At 38.0% G+C, this 14,095-nt stretch overlaps 1 protein-coding gene across 2 annotated transcripts in view; it reads right to left on the bottom strand.

Moving 5' to 3' along the window:
- Positions 1 to 486: 486 nt before the first annotated feature.
- The window catches only part of LOC120787473 (double-stranded RNA-specific editase 1-like), a 51,365-nt gene continuing 37,756 nt past the window's right edge, over positions 487 to 14,095 (bottom strand). For both annotated transcript variants that reach the window (XM_040123150.1, XM_040123151.1), the window contains 7 exons: positions 10,931 to 11,045; positions 8,820 to 8,988; positions 8,050 to 8,204; positions 7,267 to 7,435; positions 2,676 to 2,857; positions 1,959 to 2,137; positions 487 to 740 (listed from right to left, as the gene is read on the bottom strand). In XM_040123150.1, coding sequence (XP_039979084.1) covers positions 555 to 740; positions 1,959 to 2,137; positions 2,676 to 2,857; positions 7,267 to 7,435; positions 8,050 to 8,204; positions 8,820 to 8,988; positions 10,931 to 11,045 — 1,155 coding nt within the window. In that variant the 3' untranslated portion in view covers positions 487 to 554. The remainder of the gene's footprint in view (positions 741 to 1,958; positions 2,138 to 2,675; positions 2,858 to 7,266; positions 7,436 to 8,049; positions 8,205 to 8,819; positions 8,989 to 10,930; positions 11,046 to 14,095) is intronic.

Consider the following 14,095-nt stretch of genomic DNA (forward strand, 5'->3'; position numbering starts at 1 on the left):
TTCAAAGGTTTGAAAAATGTTGACATCATCTTTGGTGTGCTTTTACTCTGGTAAAAATGACTGCTGACACCAACACCAACACCAGCAGTGTCTAGGTTCTGGAATTTGGGTTTTCCGTAGTTACTCCATACTGATTATCACTGTAGGACATAACAAACCTTTTACCGGAGACTTCCTATGAATTTGGTTATAATGATACATGCAAAATGAATACATCCCTATACAACAATTCTGTTAACAAGTTTTCATTCCCAAAGTCTTTTTTTACATTTGTTTCTTGTATAAAGTTGCATAACTAATTGAATGATTATCTTTTTTTAAAAATACAATTTGTATTGCTGGCTGAGAGGGAGTAGCATAAGGCTATAAAAAGTAAGGTGGAATGTTAAATCCATGGATTCTGACATCTGGATTTGGTGCACTTTCTTCAAAGTAACACACGGTCAGGTGCATGACAATCCAGAGGGAAAATTATTCCACCACTTAAACTGACTGAAACTGTGTCAGAAAGTAAAGCCAACAGTATCCCTCACCACCAACAGGCCAGCACTAACTCAGGTGCTCAGGTGGGAGTGAGCAAACTGGTCCTGCTCTATCGGTTTCTTCACCCAGGCACCTAGTCCAGCTTTGTGGAAGGCTCTGAAGAGGGTCTGCTTGGCGGAGTGGTACGCCACTGCTGCCTGCTTGGCCTCATGGTAGCCGCTGGGCCTTACTGTTTTTATCCGCAGGGTGGAGGAGAGCTACGGGTAACGGGGAGGGAGAGGCTGGTTAGTCAAACGTCAGTTAGTCAAATATGTGTGTGAGTGTGTGTTTATATATAGATAGATAAAATGCAAGGCAAAATACTAAACAGACTAAATAAAATATAAAAAATAAAAATAGAATAGAACATAAACAAAGAAACCGTAACTAGACTGTATCATGTGCTGAATATACACTGTACAAGGACAGTAAGGTGCAGGTTTGTCCATGGAAAAATGTTAAAAAGACTTAATAATACACTGAATTTATGTATATTACTGTTTATGAATCATTTACTCAATGTATATACATATGGTAACTGTATATACTGACCAGGTATTATAGATATAACAACAAATACAATAAATCCAATATACAACCATTAACTTTGTAAAGAAACATAGTACACAACTAGCTGAAGAGGAGCAGACACAAAGATGACCATAACCTTAAAAATAGGAGATGGCCGCCCTCAGATTAGTGTACTTGAATGCAAATACTGTACTAATATTAACAAATACCACACAAGCTGTTTCATCAAACTGTATCATAGTAAAGGGATCGGTCTGTGTAACCATCTTTTCTTCTTCTTCCATTCCCTCTTTTTGTCTTTGTCTTCTCATTGTTTTTCTTGTTAGGTGGTAATAATAGTAGAATTGATACTAGTGTCACTACTAAGTGGTAGTATTAGGCCTATTTCATGAAGGGTTTTAGTGTCTCAACCTTAGCCCTAAGGTTGTGTTCAGACCAACATTAGCGCTGCTTGACATACTGCAGCCCAAATTTCATCTCAACGAGTTGAGAAAATATCCCTGACTCAGCTCCTTTATATAAAGCAGCAGGGTTCCTGACATAGAGGTCTCGGGCACAAAAATGCAGGGTCATCTAGCACAAAGGGTGAACCTGGCTCAACACAACTTGATGTTGTTCCTGATTCCATTCCTGATCACTCCGAACCTTGTTATTCTATTGTTTACCTTGTGATCTCAAAGACGGGGGATAAAATGACACTGTGACAACCCTCCAGAGTTGTAAAATCCTGTCTCACAGTATTATAAAGCACTGTGCAGTGTTTTACTGTCTAATAATTCTTCAAATGCATGGATCTTTTACTCAAACTGGGTTTTCTGAATCATACTATACTGAACTGTAATTTTCGACAGTACTGTCAGCAATACATACTGTAGTATGCTGTGTGTCAGCATACTGTGTGTTACCTTGCAGTACAAACGCATCCAGCGTCTGTAGAAGGCGTGTTTACAGAGTCTGGAGGGTCGACCCAGGTCATCTTTCCCTGTGGTGGCGTTGATCACCTCCAGCCCTTGATCTCCCACTGTCCAATTCACACTGAAGTTTGGTGCTTTTCCTGGCTGACGAGCCTCAGCGTTACTTATTCCTGTAGAGCATGGAAACAAAATTACAATGGAGATAACGGAGAAAGGAAGGCCAAATCAATTTTTTTTAACAGACTACTGAAGAAAAGTACCATCCTGAATGAGATTCTGCTTTACTTGTATTTTGTATATAGCTCAAATTGGACATTTTGAGGTCGCATTAAAAAACATATTACATAAGATTTGATCACACTGGGTCTTCACCAGAGCCATTTTGCAAAATTCCGTGAAATTTCAAATGATTTTCTCTCCTGGTTTTTTTTAACGATGTCGAACAATCACATTTCAGTCCCTGTTTAGAGATTAATGAATGCAATAAACTGAGAAACTGAATGGAAAATATTGTCAATTTCCTTTGAATTACACCCCTTCAGACATACATAAAAGCCAGGAGCAGTGAGAACCTACTTTTCAGACTTCTGAAGGACCTACAGATGCCCTGGTATATTTGAAAATATCCCATCAGTACAGTCAGTGTGGAAAACATGTGACAGATCAATAGGAAAGGGGTTATTTGTGAAAGTGCAGTGTTCCTCTCACCGCTGAGCAGTGGTCTGTTCAAGCTGAAAGGCTGTGGCAGGTCCTCAATCTCAGTAATCCTCTGGTACATGGCTCTGGAGAGGTGGTCGGCATGGTACAGGCTGCCCAGGATGATGCTGGAGAAGTAGATTGGCTCTGTGAAGTAGCTCATCAGAGAACCTTGGAAACCAACCACATTCCACCTAAAGGAGACAGAGTGAAGGTTTCATTCAAACTCATTCTAGTAAGCCACAAAGACAAAAAGACAGGGAAGCTAAAACCCGGGGAAGCCTCAGTAAACACAAAAATCTGCAAAAAACAACTGTAATTTTCCAGCTAATTCTCCAGAAAAGACAAATCTGAATCCAGCTCAGAGGACTCCCGAGTTCCAGTGACCTAGTGACACCTGACAACAGCAGCTGGCAGCAGAGATTGAAACAGAGTGATTGTAGCATTATATCAAAATAATTCAGCCTCTTAACATATGCACATAATCATCAGGATTCCTACTGGTCTGCTCAAAAACACCCATCAACACCTGAATTGGGCCTGCAAGACCCACTTTTCTCAAAGAGAAAATATGCACTACAGCTAGATTAAAGGTAATGTTGATTCATTTATCTGTGTGTTTTTTATTAACAGACTATTTTAAAGGTGCAGTTGATGAAATTTCTCTGTAAAAACACTTTTGATCTCAGGTCTTAAGCAAAGAATGTCTGGTCCCCCTTAAAGGATAATTCCGGTATTTTTAAACTTTGGCCCAATTTTTCCATCTTATTGGGTCTAAATGATTAATAGGGACAAAAATAATGAGAATTGGTCCAATATTGAGAGAGAACGCTATAATCGGCAACAACGAAACAGCTGCAATGTAATTAAAAGGAGCATTAGTCCACGTCAAAGTACGTCCACTAAAAGTGCTTGTTTTTGCCACTTACAGGTTGTCTGTCAAGTGTCTGACAACATTATGGATAGGATTCCTACAGAGACATGTGTCTAAGATGTACCAGAAGTCTCGCTCAAGGAGAAGTCTTGTTCTGAAATCTTGCAGAAGGTAGGTCGTTGCAGGAAGACACAGTCTAAACTTGAGTGAGAGCTAGACAGAACCGTCTGGGGAAGAGTAGAGTAATGTTACAGAGTTGGAGTAAAGAAAGAATAGCTTACTGTTATCTAAAAGTTAAAAAAAAAATGGTGAGGCTTTTACAGACTAACTTTAGGGGACAGGGACACGCTGAAGTTGTGGCTAGTTGTGCTACAAATGGATGAAAACCTTCCTGTCCGTACACTGCACCTTGCAGACCATCATGTGTGCAGTGACCATTTTGACCGGTATGCCAGTCAAATAGGAGAGGAAATCCTACACCAAAGTGCTTTTACCTGAAGAAAAATGCTGTTTCAAGACTGGAGAGACCCGCTGCGGTTATTTTGATGACCTGGCATGGCAAAAGTATGGCATGATAACAGCAAAGTGTAAAAAAGTTATATTTATGCTACTGTATGTACCTATTATATATAACCTAACGTTATAAAACCATTTCTATGCCAACATTTGCGAATCCTATAAATTAGGAGATATCAGAGAGATACTTGCTGGCAATGAATGATGATGTTACTGTCAGGTTCAAACAACCTAAAATAGATATAAGCACAGTAATGAGGCAGGACACAGAGTGGTGAGGTTAAATACTTGCAAGGAGAACGGACAGAGAGTGCTCAGTTACAATCTCCAATCCGCTCTGAGTTTCTCAGCCGTCTACCTCGCTCTTTTATTACCATAGGGTGGTTCTTTGTCACATATGTCGGCATAGCTGCACAATCTCATCTTAGAAGCAGGGTGCCTCCTGCCTGTCTCAGGGACAGGACAAGAGACAGGGCAATCTATCTTATCTTGATTTGGGGAGTAACTGCTTCGCAGCTGCAGATACTCTCCTGCGCAAAGCTTTCAAGGGTGCAGTATAACAACAGATAATGAGCGAAGCATGGGATAATTTATGTAAATTCTTCTAACAGTTACAATTACTGATAATATTTGGCGGGACTTCTACTATTATAAACTTCATAAAACACGCCCCACCTGCACTAATAATACAGGCACTGAAAGGGATGTTACAACAGAGACCAGAAAAGCGAAACGTAAACAAAAAGGTCTATCACTGTAGGAAGATAGGAATCCTATCCATTGTGTTGTCAGACACTTTATAATAACAATTTGAGCCTGTCAGTGGCAAACATGAGCACTTTTAGTGGATGTAGTTTAACGTGGACAGATACCCCATTGGATTGCACTGCAACCGTTTTGCAGTTGCCGGTTATAGCGTTCTCACTCAATTTAGGACTAAATCCTAAAATTGGGACTAATTTTTGTCCCTAGTAATCATTTCCACCCAAAGAGATGGGAAAATAAGGCCCAGGTTTTAAAAAAACAGAATTATTCTTTAAATGAAATACTATCCATGCACCTGAATGGATGCTAGGACACTAATGGAGCCAATGTCAAATTTATCTAAATTTGAGTAGGTGGGACTTTCATTTTCTGTGTTAAGCCAGTGTTGCTATTGATATACTGGACCCAGACAAGGTCCCTGGCCAACAAAAATTAAACTTTCAACATCAAAAACCATGTTCTGAATAGCCAAAATAGCAAATTTTTACTACCACCACTTGTTGTGGTATTGTCAACACCTGGCTGTCCTGTGAGCCCCTAGAATATGCCAATATGCCTAAGCACACCCTGAAATTTTCTTGATGTTTTCTATCGTCCAAAAAGTAAATCTGATGAGATTAGTTTATCCTAAAAAAATAAATATTTAAAATACTTCAAAATTACAAGTGCATTTATCAGTTTATACAAAAGGTAAAATGACCTCTTCATGTCTGTTGGCTTCTTGAATAAAACCAAACGTCCTCATATTTGTTTTAGATGCATGCAATCAAAACCCATTACAGATGGCAGCAGTTTAAAATATAGTATTCATAGAGGACATCATGTGAGGACAACACCTTGAAACTGGTTCTTGTCCTTTTGACAAAGAGAAATTAACCAGCAAACAACCGCAAAAGTTAAAATACTTTCAATAAAGGATAAAGGAAAAAAATGTGAGTATTCTCTGATCTACTCCGAAGGAGTTTGGTTTACGTCGGCAAGTACAGAGGGCGCTGAGCTTTTTTCACACACATATCTGTATTTTCACTGAACTTTAATCTGATTTCTATATTTACTACGACAGCCATCTCTATACAAGATAAACACAAAAAGAGAAAGGGACACAACCCTGCAGTAAGTCAGTGGAAGCACAAATTGATTTACAACTGCTCTCTGTTAGTGAGAGAACTAAGAATCCATTTGATACATTGGTGGACTAAATGGAAGTAGGATACAACCTTTTTTTTCTAGCATATAATGTTCAATTGTATTAAAGGCTGATGAGAGGCCTTCAAAAAGGAATCTTGCATACATGCTTGTTCATTTTAAGCGTTCATGTACAGCATTTGCAATAAATAACATCTATCATCAACACCTCTCCCAGGCATATTTGCAAATTGCAGGGATTGAGAACTTGTCCAGTCACATCCACAATTTCTGATTTAACAGTTTTCTCCAGAGTTATCATCGCTGGTGATTTTAATGCTGTAGGCTGCAAGTCAATGAGAATTTTAGGGATTGGTATGATGTTAGGACTCTTCCAGAAATCTAAATCTAAGGAGAGCGGGAATAGTCTCTGAAATACACCAGTTCATTGGCACAATAGCTTAAAGTCATTCAACATATTCCATCTGGCTCTTTAGCTTTATTCACTTTGATCTAGCACAAACTGGATGGAAATGTGCAGTGGCTGCCCAGGTAAGCTCCTAAAATCCCCAGTGTCAAAACAAAAGGAGAACTAATCTGATTTGTGTGACAGAGTGTCATCTCTTATAGTTTCTATATGGATCGATTTAGGGCCTGTGTAGGAGTTTGTCCCTGACATCGTTTGATTCTTCTCCAGGCATTTCATCGTGGTTACAATTATTTATTATATCATTCTCGTAGCCTAATCCTGCTTGTCTCACTGCTCACTCAAGGTCTTTGTTAACCTCTTTTCTTTTTTCAAGTGTCCTGCAAAAAGAAATAAGATCTGGCTATGTTCAGCTATGTTTTAGCTGTTTAAGTTGTAAGAAATATTTTTTAGTTCACCACCAGTGAAATGGACATTGATACAGTAACGGAGTTCATTCAGTACATTAGAGTGATCATGTTTTAAAATTGATTATTGGGGCCGTGGTGGCCTTTATTCATCATTTATGTGCGCTGTGTGCAGCTTTGTGTTCCACTATGTTTTCTGTCTGACCATTTGCAATAATAATAAGTCATGCCATCAGTCAGTCAGTGCAGTTTGACCCAGCCTTATAGCTACATAAATCACCAAGCTCTGTCCAGAGTAGATTGCTGTTAGCACAATGCTGGTGTAGTGTTAGTTGTTTAGCTCCTGCTCCTGTCCTGTGTCATTTACCTGAAAGTTAAACAGTATTGTTAGGCATGAAAATGTGTTGTGTAGCATCTGACTGTATTAAGAAGTGTTTTTTTTTTCATTTTTAACTGTATGTTTGAATAGGTAATGAATAGAACACAGACCTGGCAATCTTGTCACTGCAGGACATGGTGAGAAGCCTCTCACCCTGAAGTACCCCGTCCCATGTCTGAATGGTGTTACTGGAGCGTACTGGGATGGTTCCTTCACCAGACTCAATTTTAGTGCGGAGCTGCCCACGGGCCTTTCTGTTCGGGTGTCTGTCTCCCTGATCTGACGCAAGAAAAATGGATAAAAGGACAGATATTGTAAAGGGTCTCATATAGTAGTAAACTTTACATCTTGCAGTATACTGTACCTGGACTTAAAGTTACAAAAGGAATAATGACGACTCTCGTTAGGCTTAGGAGCAACATAAATGATTACATGTGTTTGATTGTGGGGAGCTCTGCATCAATTCAAAATTAAAAAGGAGAATAGGACTTTCAGAAAAGAGGAATTATTGAATCAATTTTATTGTCCACTTCATAAGATTTTTAACCCAACGATACTGTGTGGGCTTTCAAAACCCACTCAGTTAGAAGACAATTTCAACTGCAGCCCTATTGTACATTATTCAATATTCATCATGAATTATAAAAATTAATTTAAAAAAGTAAAAATCTACTTTTCAGAAATTAATAGAGGTTTACTTTGAGGAAAACTGCATTATATTCTGTGAACTGTAACAACGAGTTTACATGTTTTGGTTATGATATTTATGTTATTCTTAATTTTTCAAACCAGCATTTATGTGATATGGCCTTTCAGATGACTCAAGCCAAGTTAATCTTCATTAGAACCATACTGAACATGTACAGCCTTTCTTCCCCTCTTCAACCACCCACCCTCCACTCCAGCTTCATGAGGAGAGAAGATGCGGGCATCTCCACAGGGGGAGGTGCTGATGTACAGGTGGAACTGGACATTTTCCTTCACTCTGAAGCCTTGTCTGTTGTCACACCTGGTTAAGATGGATTTCTGGTGCTCCTCTTCAATATTACTGAACACACAATTGGAGACAAATGACCAGTAAGTTACCATGCAACATACCATTCAGAACACGACAAAAAGTTTCAGGATGACTGAAACAGTTGTGATCAACAGATTATGGCTTTATCTAAGGTTAATCTAAGGTTGGACACACAAGAGACAAAACTTTATTCAACTGGAATTTAAGGTATCTTAATTCTGTAAGTGTTTAAATTGGAACATTTTGAAAAATTTCAACTTGTTGATAAGTCTTTTCTGATCCAAAAATGTTTTTACGAATGTGATTTTGGTGAAGAGTCAGCTCTTTCCACCAGGTGGGAAAAAAACAACATAATGTTATGAAATTAATATGTGAATCAATTTATAAGATACACAAAAAAAAAACTTAAATTCTCTTCGCTGTGAATTTGCAGATTTTCCGATTTTGGAAAAAAAAAAAAAAAAATTCCATATTTCACAAACATTCCATAACAGGAGGCAACCTCTTTCAAACTTTTTAAGGACCTCTAGCTAACCTTGTAAATCTGGCAGATGCATTGTAGGTCGAAATGTACAGTGAGGATACAGGATGCATGTTAAAAGCAATTTAATGCACCCATCAGCTCTGTGTTGTACTGTGACGCACCTGAGGAAATGTTCCATCTGGGAGTAAAGGTACCTGATGAGTGACCTTCGAGCTACAATCTCAGCATGGCAGTCGTTGAGGGCCAAACCTCTGTCGCTCATGTATTCACCATTAATACACTTAGTTCCCGTGGACACACAGATGACCTGAGCCTCCTTCACATCTGCACCTTGGCAACAAAGCATTAAGATGTAAATCGATAGTGGGACTGGAGTGTCTGACCTGTGGGCTCTGTAGTTCAATCTACAAAAGTAATCATTAGCATGGTTAAACCTCACTTAAGGGAACATGAAACATTTTATTTTTGTCACTGCATGTATTTGAGGCCTGTTGTTATTTGTCCCTTAACTGAGAAACAAGCGGTCATCATACACAAAATATGTGCCACCTTTTCATGCTAGCCTAAAATATTTTACCATAGAGGGCTTCTTACATCAATTCTTTTAAAGACTGTAAACAGGAAGTTTCTGTCCATATCCTCCAACTCACATGAGAAGGGGTGGATTAACTTGCTGGGAGGCCCATTGCAAAAACTAACTATGAGCCCTTACTGAGACCCAAGCCACCCTTTTACCAAATTAAACACAAATAGTTTTAGTAAAAAGAAAACTGAAAGGGTAGAGTGAGTTTTTTAAGTAACTGTCAACAATTTTGAGCCAATGTTTCATTTATCAAACAAAAACAGCAAACATTCTTTGCTTCCAACTTGCCTCCAGTGCAAGGATTTGCTGCTTATCTCTGTTCTATACAATTTAAAATGAAACACCTTTTGGTTTTCAGTTGTTGGTCAGATAAAACAAGCAATTTGAAAATGTTACTTTGGGCTCTGGGGAAACTGTATGAGACAGTAATTTTTTTTATTTTAAAAACCAAATAATTTGTAGATTAATCAAAAAAAGTAATTTTGACCGCTGGGTATTCAGGGTCCATGGATTTCCAGGACCCTTTGCCCAGTCAGTAATTCCAGTCTTACTCCCATAAGGTTTTGTTTGTATATGTCTACAGCATATGGGTTATGGGATCTGTAGTTATTGAATCCTGAAGAAGCAATCATTGTTTTTATTCTTGGACAATCTTCTGTCTAACACAGCATTTAGTTTATTACATCTACAGAACAGCCAAGTATCATGTAGAAAGATTAAAGAAACCCACCACGACCAATATTACAAAAAGTACTACACGTTTCAATGTTAGCATCTTCACCTATTATCCCATTCAACTAGATATTTTTCAGCAGTAAGCAAATATGTCATCTCCACAATTGTTTTGTGTATATAGTATACTAAAGTGGTGCTGCAATGATTATAAGATTTGCTGAACTTTGACTTGACTTACTGACCTATGTGAGCTCAGTCAACGACTGAAGGCTACTTCGTGTGCTGCGATACAAGATGTGTTTCTGAGAACAATAAAAAAAGCCTGATATTAAGACCGAACTAAATAAACTGCTTCAGATTCAGCTAATGGGTGTGCTATAAAATTAAATTTGAGTTTCTGTTGGGATCCAAACTATTTGCAATGTTTGTAGCCTAATTGTAGCCTACAGATCTTTGAAACAACAGTAATGCCAGTAAGTTAGCTACCACAAACCATTTGTGTATAGTAAAGGAGAAAGCACAGTGCAAGTGCAATTTTAACACTGTAATGTGAAAACAACTTAAGTCTAATATCAACCTAAGTGACAAAAACTGTGGTTCTTTGATTCCACACACCGTGCTTGAAGAGAAGACAGAGTGAAAGACTGTCTTTATAGTCTGTGTGAAAGGGACAGAGTCAGAGTAAGGGTAGCTTTAATATTTTACATAAAAATACAAACTGTATCACAATTGCAGCCAAAGACAAAGAGAATACAGCTGAACTCTGCTGATACACTACAGAGCTGAGACATGTTTTGTGCAGAGGAGGCACAGTAAACATTTCTTTAATCACTTGACTGTAAAATACTCAGCTGCACTGTCACAGTATCCAGTCCCCTTGATATTGTCTGTCTTTTGTGTTGCTTCAGCTTCAAACTCTGACATAAAAGCATTTTCTTGGACAAGGGTGGAATATTTTTTAAGTAACTGTTTCACTCTGGAGTGTTTTTAGTAAAACTGAGAAAAACAGAGTACCTGTCGTCATGACGACACCTGCCAAAACTTTCCGCCGAGCATGTGGAGATGCGAAGTTGTCGGTCAGTTCGCTGAACTTGTCAATGACCAGACGAGAGACAGCATCTGCCAGGACCTGAGGTGGAAACCAAAAAACAAATATGTGACAAAAAGAAGGATTACTCATGGAGCCAAATGGTAGTGAGACATAAACTTTTAAATAAAGTTGATCAGTTGGAAAAAGTGGGCTACTCTGACTCTCTTCATCCAATTTTAGTTAATATTAATTACAACACAGCAGAATTCAACAATGCCAAAGTGGGATAAAACTGAGTGAATACTCTTCTGCACTGAAACTATTACTGAATTTTTCAGTTAGGAATGCTGCACTGGTGTGACTGACGGGCAAGGATCTTAGCAATTTAAATCAGTCAAATCATCTGCTTCATGCACTGCCCTGGAAGTAAAGCAGAGTGACTTGGAAAGGCTTTTATAATGGACAATTCTGTTTGAATAGCACTCAGGGGGTGATGGTATTTAAGATAGCCGCTTTGTTATCAGTGTGCATGGATTACAGGCAGGGATTAGTTTATGTGTAAATAGATCTCAGTGTATTGAACTTGTTTTTCCTGAAGCAGTCTCAATCTTCAATCAGACTTTACCAGGTTGGTCATGAGCACCAACATTTGCAGATCTGATCAAACAAACCACTGCCTCTTTCAGCCAGTGCTTTTTTCAAAAAAATAAAAATAAATACATAATTACAGCAAATCCTCATGCCTGAGGATATGTATGCCTTTCTCATGTAATGATAATTTTGTAAGAGCTCACCTTTGTGTTTGTGTTATCTCAAGCTGTAATTAATTAGTACTAGGGCTTGGTAGTGTTTTTTTTACACTAGTGCTGGTACTGTATAATACCTGAGTTTAAAATATCCAGCAATATGTTTTTGTGAGACACGGATGAAAGCTCAGAAAGCTAGTAAACTAACCTTTGATTTTAGATTATTTTGTTACAGATGTTTTTGTTTTGCTTTGAGGGATATGAAAATGTTATTATTCATTCAGTTCATTAGCTGTACAAGAACTTAGTTTAAAAAAAAAATAGTTTACCAGTACATTTTCTTCTGCATTTCAATACCAGTTGTCTCCTAATCAGGTTCTCTGGCAGATTCATAAAAGCCCTAACTAAACTACATTACCCGGGATGCAGTACATGATAGAAGTCAACTCATTTATTTCAGTTTTTGCCTGTTTGCTTTTCTATGTCATTTAGGTGACATTAGCAATCTTACATTCATGTAAGAGTACGAAAAGAGTTTCAAATTCTACCCAACCAGTCTAATCAATTCAGTGTTAGCAAAGAACCTGTTGTTGTAGCTAGCATCACCAAAGGCATTAACTACAACTGGCACAGCGATAACAATAACATTTTTATCAACAGTAAGTTCAAAGTACAAAAGGAGAAAATTTAGTATTTTCCTCCCAACAACTTCTTTCCATCATAGCATTCCAGAAAGCTTCTCACAGAGGTGGTAACCACGTGATACCAGTCATGACACTTTGCCTGAGGGATAACAGGCAACATGTCTCCTAAATAATACGTTTCTGTACAACTAAACTGCATGAGCCGATACCTTTTGTAGGAAACGTAATTGGGATCAGATTATGTTTTTTATTAACATAATAAGGATATGCTGTTAATATAAATATTTGGCAAATCACAAATACATTGGTAGTGAACAGTAAAATGTTCACAGACAATACATTTTCCACCAAATATTTTATCTTGCAGTACAATATCCACTTATAGTGATTACAGAGTTATTAAACTTTTTTATAGTTATGATTAGAATCTCACAGCACTCGGTCTGTGAACCCAAGACCTGCTGGTAGTTGGTTAGTGGTTAGTTTAGGTGAGGCCTGTGCCTGCCTGTTAACTTAAATGAACTGAAACCATTGCCAAGCCCAGTGCACGGTTAGTGACACTAGAAGAGGATGCTAGACCAAGGTCCACCTGCCAAATCAATCAAACGAGTGATGCTGGGAGGGGATGAGTGCAGCAGCTGCAGAAAGCCAGGTGAGTTCAAGTAAGGCCTGCATCCTTTCTTGATGTTGGCAACCAAAGACATCTAGTGGTCTATTAATAGCCGGTACAGCCATAAGGCTTAGTGGTAATTAACTCTAAGATTATTTTTAGATCAAACAACAAATCATCTTATCAGTACTATTTGTGTTATGACACTACCAAAAAAGTATTCAGGTTCAAAACCCAGCCCAATATAGGTCCACTGTTCTGCTTACAAACCCAAAGAGCTTATAGGTAGTTTTTTTTTATGTAGTGTGGATCCAACATTGGCGTACTATTGCCACACACCATTACATGACTCCAGTCCCCCAGAAAGAATTAGAGTGCTTGTGTGGTGAAAGAGGTATTTTTAATAAAACATTAGAGCCATATTAAATAGGATGCAGCAATGAAATTCCATAATTTACCATAGTTCAAGTAGAACTGGAGCCTCTCTTAATTAAGACTGTGTCATAAATCTCCCCCTTTTTCACTCATTCAATCCCCCCTATATAACAGACAGTCAATTGTTTACTCAAAAACGAGCAGTAAATTGAGATTGCTTACTGATCATCATCATTTTGTGTCATCACTGACAGCTGTTAAGTCATACAACAGTAATTTCCTCATCTATAAAATGTGGTACATTGCATTGTGGGACTGTTAGCAGAAAGTACTGTTTTGTTCCGCTTTGGAATTTCTGAGGGCACTATATGGTGGATAGACTTACACACTTAGAAATGAGACACTCAAATAAAATGTTGGACAGTAAATGTAATGTGCTACATAGTGAAAAAGGAGTGATTTGGACACAGTCCAAGCAATCTTGTTATATATTTTGTTATATATATTTTTGTTATGTTTTTAAGTGTTATAGTTTTATATATACATATTAAGTAGGAATAATTTAGCTCTTCAGTAACAGTTTAATGATACAAAGACACATGCAGACTGCTTTTAGTACCAGTTATTCAGAGTTGCAGTTAGCAGAGGACTAAGTGCAAACAAAGGCATCAGGCGCTAGAAACAATGTCAAAAATACAATCTTCATCTGCTTTTTTTTAAATGATAAGTATTCAGGCTTTGACAACACTAACATTCATTAGTTCCTTTTTACAA

The sequence above is a fragment of the Xiphias gladius genome, unplaced genomic scaffold (assembly GCF_016859285.1).
Source record: "Xiphias gladius isolate SHS-SW01 ecotype Sanya breed wild unplaced genomic scaffold, ASM1685928v1 HiC_scaffold_1477, whole genome shotgun sequence".
Classification (NCBI taxonomy): domain Eukaryota; kingdom Metazoa; phylum Chordata; class Actinopteri; order Istiophoriformes; family Xiphiidae; genus Xiphias; species Xiphias gladius.